This window comes from Hoplias malabaricus, chromosome 7 (genome assembly GCF_029633855.1).
Source record: "Hoplias malabaricus isolate fHopMal1 chromosome 7, fHopMal1.hap1, whole genome shotgun sequence".
Taxonomy (NCBI): Eukaryota; Metazoa; Chordata; class Actinopteri; order Characiformes; family Erythrinidae; genus Hoplias; species Hoplias malabaricus.
This window is the reverse complement of record NC_089806.1, coordinates 22,929,274-22,943,642: the sequence shown is the minus strand read 5'-3', so window position 1 is coordinate 22,943,642 and position 14,369 is coordinate 22,929,274. Positions and strand designations below refer to the sequence as shown.

Below are 14,369 nucleotides of genomic sequence, written 5' to 3'. Positions count from 1 at the left end.
GTCGTAGGCCTTGTAACCCTGATTCCTACCACTACCACTGTGAAGAAATGCCAGTCAGTACATTTCTGTACATTATTTTACACATACATACTGAAAAAGAAATAAAATCCCCCTTAAGATTTTTTGACACTATTGTGAAACTAAAGTGAAGAATAAGTATCTCTCATGGCCCTTTCACACATGCACGGTAACCCAGAAATGTTCCGGACTTCACCACGAGGAGAGGTACGTGTGAACATGACCACCCTCAACATTTGTTACGAACATTACCTGGATTTTATCCCGGTAGTGCCCTAGTAAAGACGCCGGGTAAACTCAGAGTCAGCCCAGCGCAGGCAGAAGGAGAAGAAGCAAATGTTACACAGATGAAGTTTTGAAAAACGATATCAGCAAAGACATAGGTACTAAAGAGGAATACCATCGATAGATCAATTTATTAATGTAAATATTTCAACAGATTATGACTGCGTGTATGTGTTTAACACAGAGAGAGACAAAATCGAGTGTTGAGTGAGAGAAAGAGACAAGATCGAGTGTTGAGTGAGAGAAAGAGAGAGAGAGAGTGAGAGAGAGAGAGAGACAAGATCGAGTGTTGAGTGAGAGAGAGAGAGAGAGAGAGACAAGATCGAGTGTTGAGTGAGAGAGAGAGAGAGAGAGAGAGAGAGAGAGAGAGAGAGAGAGAGACAAGATCGAGTGTTGAGTGAAAGAAAGAGAAAGAGAGAGAGAGAGAGAGAGAGAGAGAGAGAGAGAGAGGATCGAGTGTTGAGTGAGAGAAAGAGAGAAAGAGAGAGAGAGAGAGAGGATCGAGTGTTGAGTGAGAGAGAGAGAGAGAGAGAGAGAGAGAGAGAGTTTTATATGCATTGTATGCATAGTGGTTGGATCAGCTAGGATAAAGAGCTGACTGTACTGAACCCTATGCAGGATCCCAGAGCAACCTGGAGAACAGGCATTTGAAGTTTGTTTTCCCTCTAGAATCTCTGTTTCTTCTCCCTGCAATCAAATGTCCACCACCATTCCTGTCAACCTATCTCTCACCTTGATCCCTGACAGCACTTTAAAGTGTACACAGAGAGGTGTGTGTTCATCCATCTTGTGCACCAAGTTTATGCCATGTAGTGAAAACCAAAATATGTTTACACTTCCACTGGCCCTCAAAATGTAAGGTCTGACTTAGGGTTAGCATTAAGACACGGGTAAGGGTTAGCAGTACAACCCCAATTCCAATAAATGTAAATAAATATAAATGAAACAGAATGCAATGATTTGGAAATTTCATAGTCCCATATTTTATTCACAATAAAACATAGAACACAGATGTCGAAAGTGAGACATCCAATTCATGTTGGATCGGAGCAACAAAAGATAGGAAAAGTAAGTGGTACACTTGCTTTTGGAGAGTATTTTAGAGAGGCAGAGTCTCTCAGAAGCAAGAGGCAGATGTTCACCAATTATGGTTCTATGAGATTTGTAAAATGTTTCATTCTGTTATTATTTACATGAATTGACATTTTATACAGCAACTTTTTTGTGGGGGTTGTGGATATGGTAAAGGTTTGCATAAATCTGCAGTTCTCCACAATTCATATGAACATTATCTTGTGTGTGTGTGTGTGTGTGTGTGTGTGTGTGTGTGTGTGTGTGCATGGTCAAGTTATATATCACATTTTGGGGAACAAAATCTGTTTACACACTCACATTGTGGGGACCTGTCAAAAAGCACATCACCATAGAACATTTTAAGGTGAAGACATGTTAATGTTAGGGTAATGTTACTGTTAGGCTTTGTGCATCCGAGTGTTATAGACAAATCTGTATTTCAATTAGAAAGTGAAATAGTAAAAAGAAAAGCTAATATTTACTCAGAACATATGGACAATAAACATCATAGCCCATTACAATCCCGCTACAGCCAAACTGGCTGGTTTTTATTAGCCATCTGTTTTTTGTTTGTGTGTTTGTTTGTATTGTTTTTCTTGGCTATTCTGCTCATGGTATGAGTCATAAATAATTATGCTGTGGCATTTTGTTATAGGTGGAGCCGCTGCAATCACATACAACAGGAGTGTACTTTCCAAGTTCATATTATCCATGCTATACAATTGCAAAACAAACCTTACAAAATCCCCCAAAAATGTATATTGATTAACAGTTGTATGAAGGATCTGCTAATATCTTGTAAATAAATTCATAAAAAAAAAAAAAAAAAAAAAAAAAAAAATACTGCCTGGTGTTTCAGTAAATCGAGGGTGACTTGTCTGTGGTTGTCTAGTGAGGAAAGAGACTGTGCTTTGAACAGCATGAGCCACTGCATCCACAGAGAATGCTCCCATCCTCATATTCCTAAAGAAAAAATTTAAAATATAGGAGAGATAATATGTTCTGCAGCAACAGTATTCATGTAAATGTGAGAGGAATTAAAATGTATGAATGTATTTCATGAATTCCTTTCTGGGCGGCACGGTGGTGCAGCAGGTAGTGTCGCAGTCACACAGCTCCAGGGTCCTGGAGGTTGCGGGTTCAAGTCCCGCTCCAGGTGACTGTCTTTGAGGAGTTTGGTGTGCTGTTCCTGTGGGTTTCCTCCCCATTGTCCAAAAAACACACATGGGTAGGTGGATTGGTGACTCCATATGTCGCCAATCCAAAGTGTCCATATGTATGAGTGTGGCGCCCCCTCCAGGGTGTGTTCCTGTCTTGCGCCCAGTGATTCCGGGTAGGCTCCGGACTCACCGTAAAACTGAACTAGATAAGCGGTTAGAGACAATGAATTAATTCCTTCCTATTTCATTATAATGTAACCCATTTAGCTGACACTGGGCATGGTGATCTTAGGCTCTAGAGCATCCCATTCCTCTGGCAATGCTTTACTATGTAACATGTACAAACTGTTTGTGCACAAATGTGTGTACCAGTTGCTAAAACTTTTGGAAAGCTAATTTGAAAACTATTTTACGTTTGTTAAAACCTTAGGAAGTAACACAACTTTCACAAAATCATAAGTTACGGACACTTTTTCCTTTGCCTATAAAGTCATCAGTATGAACAAATTAGATTTTTCTCCCCCATTATGGCAACGGTAATTTAATCAATATTTTTTGCGTGAAAGTTATTCTGTGAGATGCAAGCGAATTAAAAACAAAAGAGAAAGTCATATATCGAATTGAACTATGACAAAACTCGATCTTTCTAAATCTTTACATGCCTAGCACGCATGTGTGAAAGTCTGTGTATGTGTTTGCAAGCTAGAGGCTGATCTACAAGATGTTGTTTCTTTTAACCACCCTGGGGGCTACTCCACTCTGTTGTTCAATAATGCGGACCTGGGATCGATCCGCTGCTGATTGGTGGAGGTCTGTGGGGGATATAAGTGCGCCTGCTTTAGAGGAGGCTATATGTGTTCATTATTTGTGATGCAGGAGCATTTATTTGGAAAACAGTGCTTGAAAAACAGCGGCCGTTCCAGGGTGTGGAATAAAATGTGCAGCTGAGTTACCAAATGAAAAACCTCTGCACAGCCTTGAAGTGTACAAACAGCGCCTGATCACATCCTTAGATTAGAGGGAGCTCTGTCACAGTTTACTGCTTCAGAAATGTGGCCTTGTGGGGGCTCTGATCCAAACAGAATAGTTTAACATAGTGTAGCTGTTAGTGTAGAACATACCCCTATCACTGAACAGCCACAACATTATCACCACCTCTTGTTTTCTACACTCTCTGATGATACAGGAGCACTTTGTAGTGTTGCAATGACAGACTCTAGTCCATATGTTGCTCTGCATACTTTGTTTGACACATTTTATACTGTACTTCAATGATCAGGACCGGCATCAGCTCGGCATAGCTTGACGAGACTTTCCACTAGTCGCTTTTCCATTACCACAGCTCCGCCCCAATGAAATGCATTTGGTGATGTCTCAAAACCCCATCTGTAAGAGGAATTGAGGGCTTCTACAATAATGGTGGCGATAACGTTAGCCGCTATTTATTTGTTGTGTATTCGTTTATCGGCTTCGTTTTTTTGGATTGAACACAGCTCCAAACCCCAATTGGGAAAGATTAGTTTTCTTCTTGTACGTTTGTCTCTTGCTTGACTTTTTCATCGGCCACCAGTCTATGGAGCAGTTGAACCTCTTCAAAAGACCATGGCATAATGTTACAAGCTGTTATAAATCTGATAAAAGAAACCCTGCTCTCTGGCTCTTGGCTGTAGCACTGTTGTCATATCAGTAGCGCTATGGTGTTGACCTTGCTCTAACATGCTCCTCAGTCTTATCTGCTGTGGTTGCTCCATGGTGGTTCGTCAGTATATAAGAGGTTAGATCTGCTCTAATCGAGAGTGAGAAATGTCCCTCATAACAATGTGACACAAATAAATGAACAAGGCCTGTGCTGCTGCTCACTGCTGTAGCTTGGAGATTTTACAAGAGGCTTGTTTTTTTGCTGGAAGTCTGCATTTCACTGTGTAGACAGTCTCTCTGGCCAATCAGCACACGGTGAGGTTTACACATCATGGTTAATACCTACTCGGTTCACTTCACACCAGGTGCGAGCAAGTACACAGTTCCAGGAGCAGGCATGAAATTTCAGAGCCGAGTCAAGTTGAGTAGGGTCTATATAGTGGAAAATCACCATAACAGAGTGGACAGTGGAAAAACTCCAGCAAATCTCCTTTGTGGGTCCTGACCATTTAAGAACCGGGTTGGAGGGGGCTAACAAAGTAAGCAAAGCAACAAAAGGACTACAGTTTGTAATTTCACAACTGCTCCTCTATGGTTGGTGGAGCTGAGAGAATGGACATTGAGGTATTGTCTATGCATTGTTCTGAGAGATATGGAGGAGAGAAAGTGCTATCCTTCTCATCCAGAGACATCAAGGGCAATTGTTCTCCAGCACTTGAGGGAGATTGAACTAGTAATTTATGCCTTTTTTTTAAACACTATTGATTTGCTCTAAATATTGATAATTAAACATTTTGATAAACATCACGTATCATACCATGTCACCCACCTGGAAGCCCCGGTGAGTAGGAGTGAGAGTGTGAGATAAAGAGAGAGAAAGAGAGATTAGGAATAATAATGCAGGGCTGTTAGTTTACTAAGGAGTGAAGGATTGTGGGAATATGAGTATAGATTAGCTGTCGAAATGAGCGAGGGAGTAAACAGGCCTGATCAATGGCAGCCTGGCCTCCATTCCAATTAAACCAACATGTAAATCAGCCAGAGAAACCTCCCACCATAAACACACACACACACACACACACACACACACATTGTGCCTTCAGAAAGACACAAATGCTTCAGAAAAGTAAAATGTGATTGACTTTTACTTCACAATAGAAATACAACATACTAGTCCCTTTATTATAGGGTGACAGATTCACACACACACACACACACACACACACACACACACACTTGGCTGTGCAGTGGTGACTCCTGATATTTACAGGGCACATTAAATAAGCTGATGGATTTAGGCTATGAGAGATCATTAAGGTCTTGACTGTAGTTATGTGAATGCACACACAACACACACAACACACACACACACACACACTCTCTCTCTCTCTCTCTCTCTCTCTCTCCTACCTTTAGCTTCATCATCGAGTCTTGACAGAGCTTGTCCCCTCTCGCGGCGGTGACCTCATCAATGCCGATGAGCTTGGCCTTGTAGCGCACACCATCGCCCTTAAAGCGCTTTATCAGAGCAGCCTCACTGCGGTCCTGCCCTGAGGGGTGAGAGAGAGAGAGAAACACAGAGAGAGAGAGAGAAAGAGAGTAACCATCTAGCAACCAAAGCTCACATTACATCGACGCTGCACCCACAAATACACACATATAGATACATTCTTCTTTCCCAAACATTGTACTGTAAGCAGTGATCGCGCTTCACATACCACACACAAACCTACAAACCCCTCCTGCAGCAGTACATGAATAAATGGAGGAAAAAAAAAACTCCTCTGCTGTATATAAAGCAGAGCGGGTTCACTGACTGCTTACATCGTCTCCAGCAAACTGCAGTAAAGGAAAAGAGCATTCAACAGAACTACAGTGTTCTAAAGATATGTGCATATGCTCCACTACATCAGAGTGGGTTTATCAGTGCACGTCTGGGAGAGAGGATGAACCCTCAGTGACATCCACATGCTTAGAGGCAAGGTCAAACAGAGTTGTGTGTGTGCGTATTAAGATATATATTATGGGGTTCTGGGGAAAGGGAAAGGGAGAGAGAGAGAGAGTCTGGCAAATAAATGAACAATTTGAGAGAGAGAGAGAGAGAGAGAGAGATTTTATATGCATTGTATTCTTTTGTATGCATAGTGGTTGGATCAGCGAGGATAAGGAGCTGACTGTACTGAACCCTATGCAGGACCCCAGAGCAAACTGAAGAATAGGAATTTGAAGTTTGTTTTCCCTCTAGAATCTCTGTTTCTAGAGATTCACTCATTTAGTTCACCTTTTAAACAAACATTTTTTCATTCATTCATTATCTGTAACTGCTTATCCAATTCAGGGTTGCGGTGGGTCCAGAGCCTACATGGAATCATTGGGCGCAAGGCGGGAATACACCCTGGAGGGGGCGCCACAGGGCAACACAGACACACATTCACATTCACTCACACCTATGGACACTTTTGAGTCACCAATCCACCTACCAACGTGTGTTTTTGGACTGTGGGAGGAAACCGGAGCACCCGGAGGAGACCCACGCGGACACAGGGAGAACACACCAACTCCTCACAGACAGTCACCCGGAGCGGGAATCGAACCCACAACCTCCAGGCCCCTGGAGCTGTGTGACACTACCTGCTGCACCACCGTGCTGCCCCTTTAAAAAACACATTAACCTAAACAGACAGCACTGTGCTCATTTTAAAAGCTCAGCAAAGGTTAAAGTGCCATTAGAGTTGCTCCAAAGAGCACCCCCATAATTCCACACTTTCTCAAACTCACCATGATACTTCACAGCATCATAAAATGTAAAATCCAAGTTGATCTTGCCCTGTGTCAGTATTTTAAAATGCAAAGATCACAGTCACAACCAGAGTACAGTTTGTATTTCCTGTGAAAATAAATGCCCTTTTTGCTTGAACAAAAACAAGTAGTATAAACTGGCATATAGTGGTATTGTTAGGTATATTATTAAACACAATGAAAGCAATGCTGTAAAGCAATCACAATCAGAATTTAGGGTGGTGCCACTTCGTCGCTGGCTATTTCCATTCTCTGGACATGGACACTCCTCCATTATGTGACTCTGCATCCAGATGCTGCTAGATTCACATAGTGAGGAAGGACACAGAACCTGGAGTTTGTGCCTGTACCGAGAGTATTGGGTAAACACATGTCTTAAGACAAGCTCTATGTGACAGAAATCTTCCAGATTGAGAATGGCTCCTCAATTATAGTTCCCTGCATGAAGACATGTCAGAATCCGGTAACCACTGCTCATCACAGTTTGATTGTGAGTTTCCAGTGTTTCTCACATTTACTGTCATCCACTTTTTGCATCTCCAGCCTAAACAAGCCAAGGATTACTGTGTGTGTATCTATATGTGAATACTCCACTGAAAATACACCGATGTGTGGTGTAAAACAGCCTTTATTAGACTCATATATGAGAGCCAAATAAACTGTATCGGCAACAGTTCGATAAAGCGGAGTTGAGTTGATGAGAGAGAGATAGAGAGCGGTCCAGACAGAGGAGTGACAGAAAGAAATGACAGCAGTCGATAGCAAGGCAAACAGGCTGGAGCAGCAGCAAACAGAAAGAGATGAAATGAAAGAGAGCAGAAACCCTGCAGTGCCCTGGTTTGGGTTCATATGAAGAGATGAAGTTCATTTCCCATATCAAAGCACACCTCCAGCAGCCAATCACAGCTTAGAAAACATCCCCTGGTCCCTCCCACACCTTGCTCACACATACTTTAATAGGCAAACTGGGCTGACCAATCGATGAGCTCTTAGAGACTGGAGACCAATTAAGTCGCTAGTGCCCAGCTGAGCAGAGACAAACAGAGCCAATTAGTCCTGAGCCTACACACACACACACACACACTCATACAAAGATCTAACAAACACTGACACTGGCCCTGGGGACATAGCACATACAGACACTTTTTCCTGGATAACTGGTGGCATATAACAAAGAGGTCAGAGGACAGAGGGTGGGTGTAGCTCAGAGACAAAGTAGAAACAGTGAAGGACATTCATTATAGTCCATTTAAATAGGGTGACCAGATGTCCTCTTTTCACTCGACATGTCCTCTTTTTAGGACCTAAATAATGCATCTGGCCGGGATTTCTAAACTAACAAAATGACTGGGATTTTGCTGGATGCAGTCTTTCCCTGTCCCAATTCTTGCCCTGAACCCTTCCTGGCAGTGTGCACTTTGAAGACGTTTGAGAACTCTTGTAGGTGAACAGAAGGAGTGTGAGTGTTCAACAGGTCAAAAGAGAGAATACATAGAATTGGGACACACTTTGCTTGGTACGTACATCGCTACACCTTAAACACTGTTCACTGACTTTCTGAGGAGTTTATCCACACACAATGGGTGGCTGAACGTCATTTCAATACACTGCTTCAGTTTTGTAGTTTCGTATGAACAGAAAATAACAAGCCTTACCTGATTATAAACTGTCAGGAACGGACAAAATATTTGTTATTTTAGTGTGGGGCCAAAAGTTGAATGGAATGAAATCTGGCCACAAAGTAATCTATTAGTTAAAGAGTATCTGTTTATGTTAAAGTTCAACAACCTAGTTACATAGTTATGGATGACTTTGTCAACTACTTACACCACTACTTTTTATTTTTACATCTTCCCATTGCAGACATATATTACCCTCTCTCTCTGTGTTCCTGTCTGTCTCTCTCTCTCACACAACAACACATTCTTCAACCCTTCCCATTACAGAATTATATTATCCTTTCTTCTCTATCCCTGTCTTTCTTTGCAGCGCCCCTTTATCTCCGCCCACCCTGCTCTCTGGCTCTTGGCTGTAGCACTGTTGTCATATCAGTAGCGCTATGGTGTTGACCTTGCTCTAACACGCTCCTCAGTCTTATCTACTGTGGTTGCTCCATGGTGGTTCATCAGTATATAATATATCTGCTCTAATCGAGAGTGAGAAATGTCCCTCATATAAATGTGACACACATAAACGAACAAGCCCTGTGCTGCTGCTTAGAGAAACACAGAAAAAAAATTCACATTTTTGGCATAGACTTAACTACAAGGCCATGCCCCAGTTGCCAGTGAAGGAACCAGGGACTGCCTCTGCTAGCCCCTGTCATACACCTATGTTTAGCACGGGACGCAACTCCAGAGCATCCCATTTAGTTGGGGATACTTTTCCATGGATTTTATATGACTTTCCAAATGAACAATCATCAGCTCCTAACACCTTTATTTCATCTTTGGGTGGCAATTAGATTATTTATGTGGGCAACTACAAACATGTAGCTTTTTCTAACAAGGATGTAGTTTATTTTTTTTATTGGGTTGGGGTGTTTGTAGAGGGGATTAGGCAGATTACACTAGGGGAACCCCCTCCACCTAATTTTAGCAAATCAAATATTATTTCCTTATATGGGGCAAATTTTGCATTGAAATAATAATAAACTAATTATATAATGGTGGGTGGCACGGTGGCGCAGCAGGTAGTGTCGCAGTCACACAGCTCCAGGGACCTGGAGGTTGTGGGTTCGATTCCCGCTCCGGGTGACTGACTGTGAGGAGTTGGTGTGTTCTCCCCGTGTCCGCGTGGGTTTCCTCCGGGTGCAAAAACACACGTTGGTAGGTTGATTGGTGACTCCAAAGTGTGTGTGTGTTGCCCTGTGAAGAACTGGCACCCCCTCCAGGGTGTATTCCCCGCCTTGTGCCCAATGATTCCAGGTAGGCTCTGGACCCACCACGACCCTGAATTGGATAAGCGGTTACAGATAATGAATGAGTAATTATATAATGCTCTAATCTAGAATATATTACAAATAACAGCGAATTTCAAAACCTGAGCCTTCACTCATTTTTTTTCTAAAATTATAAAAAAAACCTTTATACAATTGTATTAAGGAATTTTGAACATCCACTGCAAAAGAAGTGTTTATTCTGACTGCAGTAAATAAATGTATGTCTCAGTTCAGGTTAATCATGTTCATTACAGACTTTAAAATTAGAAATACTTTATTAAACAGCTGTAATTCACATCAGTTTGAGACTGTTTCTATGGAGAACAGGTCCAGTGGTCGGGTGGCAGAAGGTGACTGTGGCACTATTTAAGGTGGAATGAAAGATTTCAATAAGAATCACAGTGTTGCTTTGATTTTAAACCATAAACACCCTGAGCGTCAGGATGATACTATACTTACAGAACACATATCAATACTGACACTAAACAAAACCTCTTCAGTCTCCTACTGTGTATTTAATCAAAAACACTGATACATCAGACAGAACTGACAGCATTAAATTATATGAAGGGAAATAAGTTATTAATTTCTAAGTTGATATTTCTGGTTACACCCAAGTGCCTGTCTCTGTCCACTGTGAAATAATTTGATAATGGGGAAAATATCAATAGCGATTATTCTGACCAACATTGTGACAGCGATGTAAAGTGATATAGCTAGTTAACTTAAGGACTGTCCAATGAAAACGTACCTCAGCTCTTTTCCTATTACCCATATTTGTCACGAAGCTTACATTTTCTAGATGATATAACCAATCCTGCTTTGTGAATTAGCCCCATGCCTGTTTTAACTGAGAAGATCATGATCATGTAGAGTGTGAGACTGTCATTTAGTTGTGGTTGTTGTCATTTACACAGCAGTGTTTGGTTGCTCCTGGCGTTACTCTGCTATAGAAGCTAAATGTCCCCATTTATAGAGAGAGAGAGAGAGAGAGAGAGAGAGAGAGAGAGAGAGAGAGAGCTAGATGGGTAGACAGAAACACAAATGCACAGACTTTTATTTATGCAGTTAAGACTTCTGCTGATGCCTGCGGAGTTCTGCAGATGTAGGTATGAATACTGAGAATGAAATCTAAAGAAGGAGGAGTGCACCTATGCACAGAAGATAGATAGAAGATAGATAGAGGAATTGCATTTTTTAACAGCAAGAAATCCACTTCAGCTGCTTGTGGATAATGTTTATAATACAATGTGCTGCTTTACCATGACAATATAACGAAGGCATATGTTTGACAGGGTTAACTATATATATACTGTAACTACAAACATTCTACTGCTCCACTGTCCAGTGCTGGGAGACTATGACCCTCTAACCTTTGGCATTCCGTTCTATTGGAAGTGCTTTTCTATTGACATTATACCAGCTACATATCTGCAGCTTAATGCCTCTGTATATTTTGGGACCTATCAGGATGCAGCAGGCCTGGTCCACCGTTCAGCTCAGCAGCGCTCTCAGGCTGAAGAGTGTTCAGTTTAAGTGTTAGAGCAGTATAGATTTCAGTCTCTCTCCACTCTCCGCTATAAGGGCTCTCTGATACGTATGGAGCAGAAGGCTAACAACCATTGAAATAACTGCACAGTGCCAACAAGTGCCCTGAGCTTTTCCATTACGGCAATGTGCACTCCAGTGCCCTCTAGTGCTGCAGCACAGAAACCACTCTTCACCTGCTTACAGTGGAATGTTTGAAAATGGCAACTTTAACCTGTTTCTATTCTGTAACCTGTAATATTCTGTAATTAAGCTCATTTTCCCTGTCTCATATATATGTATATATATATATATATATATATTTTGGGGGGGAATAAATCCTACATTTGCTCATAATTACGAAATACAACGGCGAATGAAAATACCAGAGATCTATTCTTTAAACATTTTCTCATTAAATACATTTTCAAGCGAATAAACCAATCACAGATTTCTCTTTTTCATTCCACTAAATGTCCCAACCTTCATATGTACTTCATAAGTACTGAGATTGTAGAATGAAAATAAAACACACAGTGTAGAGTGTAGCTGGATTTCTGACATTTGAAGCTGTGACTCCAGTCTCCTATAGTAATTGAACATCTGAAAAATGGTGTCAGAGAAGCTTTTTTCTGGGTCACAGAGGAGGGGAGGAGGATCATTTGGAAAAAGGAGTAACTTTAAAGGTTTCTGGACACAGCTGACTTACTTTATCTCCTCTCCTGTAGTATTTGGATCGCCAGGAAGATGGTGCCACAAAAGCTGTTTTGGGTCATGGAAGAGAGGAGAGGAGAGGAGAAGAGAGGAGAGGTGAGGAGAGGAGAGGAGAGGAGAGGAAAGGAGAGGAGAGGTGAAGAGAGGAGAGGAGAGGAAATGAGAGGAGAGGAGAAGAGAAAAGAAGAGAGGAGAAGAGAGGAGAGGAGAGGAGAAGAGAGGAGAGGAGAGGAGAAGAGAGGAGAAGAGAGGAGAGGAGAAGAGAGGAGAGGTGAGGCGAGGAGAGGAGAGGAGAGGAGAGGTGAAGAGAGGAGAGGAGAGGAGAGGAAATGAGAGGAGAGGAGAAGAGAAAAGAAGAGAGGAGAAGAGAGGAGAAGAGAGGAGAGGAGAAGAGAAAAGAAGAGAGGAGAAGAGAGGAGATGAGAGGAGAGGAGAAGAGAAAAGAAAAGAAGAGAGGAGAGGAGAGGAGAAGGACTAAAGCTTAAGTAGCAACTTCTAGAATTTCAGGCCATTTCAGTTATAATTTCACTGGTAAATGAAGTCTACAACAGTACTTATGTTCACTCATAGAATATTTCACAGAAGTAAGGACTACAGCGTGATTTAAAGGACAACTAGAAATGTGTACATTCTTAACAGATTCACTGATTATTTCTGCATCAAAACATTTGGGAAAATGCCCAGTCCCATAATATGTGACTATACAAACACAACTGGCCTTTATTCTCACAGAAGTCCTTTTGGAAAAACATCAAATGGAAATGTAAAGAGACAATGAAGTTCACAAAGGCCATCGATCCATGTTAAACATTTGAAGGTGGTTTTTGGTGTGTGTGTGTGTGTGAGAGAGAGAGAGAGTGTGTGTGGGTCAAATTCATCTATCTCACTCTACTATCCTCACACACAAAGCCCCACTGTTTTTTTCTTTTCACTTTCTTAAGAGAAAAAAAACATAACAGTATTTTCTAAAAGCTTTGTGGGCTGCAATTGGAGACGCTGCGTGAAAACCAATAAAACAGAGATACAATGAGGCAGCATGAAAATAAAAGAATAGAACCTCAGTCAGGGCACACACACACACACACCATTTCATTACTCACAGGCTGGCATCCCTGATGGCAGTGCTTCAATGACAGCGGAACACACAGGCAGCCTAATGACTCCCAACAAGACTTTTCATTTTCTTACAAGCACACAGGCCGCTCCTTTATTGAATTAAGCCTGGTTTTCTCTCCCACTCACTCTCTCTCTCTTTAAACCTCTCTGTATTTAATTCTGTTTTAACTACACTGCTTTGCTGCGCATCTAAGCGGCTGACGTGTTTCATTTAAAGGATCAATCTTTTGTGTTTTAGCCTGATCCCTATCTGCCATGAACATATTGTACAGTCCTTTTAGGCTTAAGCTATGTTCTGCAATATGCAGTATGCCTTCTAGCCATTACCTATTGATGGTAGCATTATAGGGGCCACATGAGGGCAGGAAAACAAGATGTGCTTTCTGCAAATTCTGAGCCATTGTTTTGTCAGAGTGTATAAGATAGTGGTGCTACAATACCCCATTAACTGACAGACCTCTCAGTCAAGATTTGCAGCATGAGAGTGAGCTGGTGACACCACAGAGAAACCTGAGTAAAGCATCCTATCTATTTGTTTTATAGACATGTATTACGTCTTTGCGTGCCTCTTAGTTTATACACATTTCCTTGTTTTGGTTTTTATGTCCATTTTTTATTGTATTCTATCCCATTCTGTTCCATTATTCATTCATTCATTCATTATCTGTAACCGCTTATCCAGTTCAGGGCCGCAGTGGGTCCAGAGTCTACCTGGAGTCATTGGGTGCAAGGCGGGAACACACCCTGGAGGGGGCGCCAGTCCTTCACAGAGCGACACACACACTCACACATTCACTAACTCACTCACACCTGCGGACACTTTTGAGTCACCAGTCCATCTACCAACGTGTGTTTTTGGACCGTGGGAGGAAACCGGAGCACCTGGAGGAAACCCAGGGCGGACACTGGGAGAACACACCAACTCCTCACAGACAGTCACCTGGAGGAAACCCACGCGGACACTGGGAAAACACACCAAACTCCTCACAGACAGTCACCCGGAGCTTTGTGACCATTATTATTATTATTATTATTTCCATTTATTAAAATATTTTTTTCTGTTTATGTTTATTTCATTATTTCAATGTATATTATGT

General features: G+C 41.7%; 1 protein-coding gene across 8 annotated transcripts in view; it reads right to left on the bottom strand.

Moving 5' to 3' along the window:
• The window catches only part of dab1a (DAB adaptor protein 1a), a 195,434-nt gene that overhangs the window by 62,017 nt on the left and 119,048 nt on the right, over nt 1-14,369 (bottom strand). For all 8 annotated transcript variants that reach the window (XM_066677541.1, XM_066677542.1, XM_066677540.1 and 5 more), the window contains exon 3: nt 5,586-5,725. In XM_066677541.1, coding sequence (XP_066533638.1) covers nt 5,586-5,725 — 140 coding nt within the window. The remainder of the gene's footprint in view (nt 1-5,585; nt 5,726-14,369) is intronic.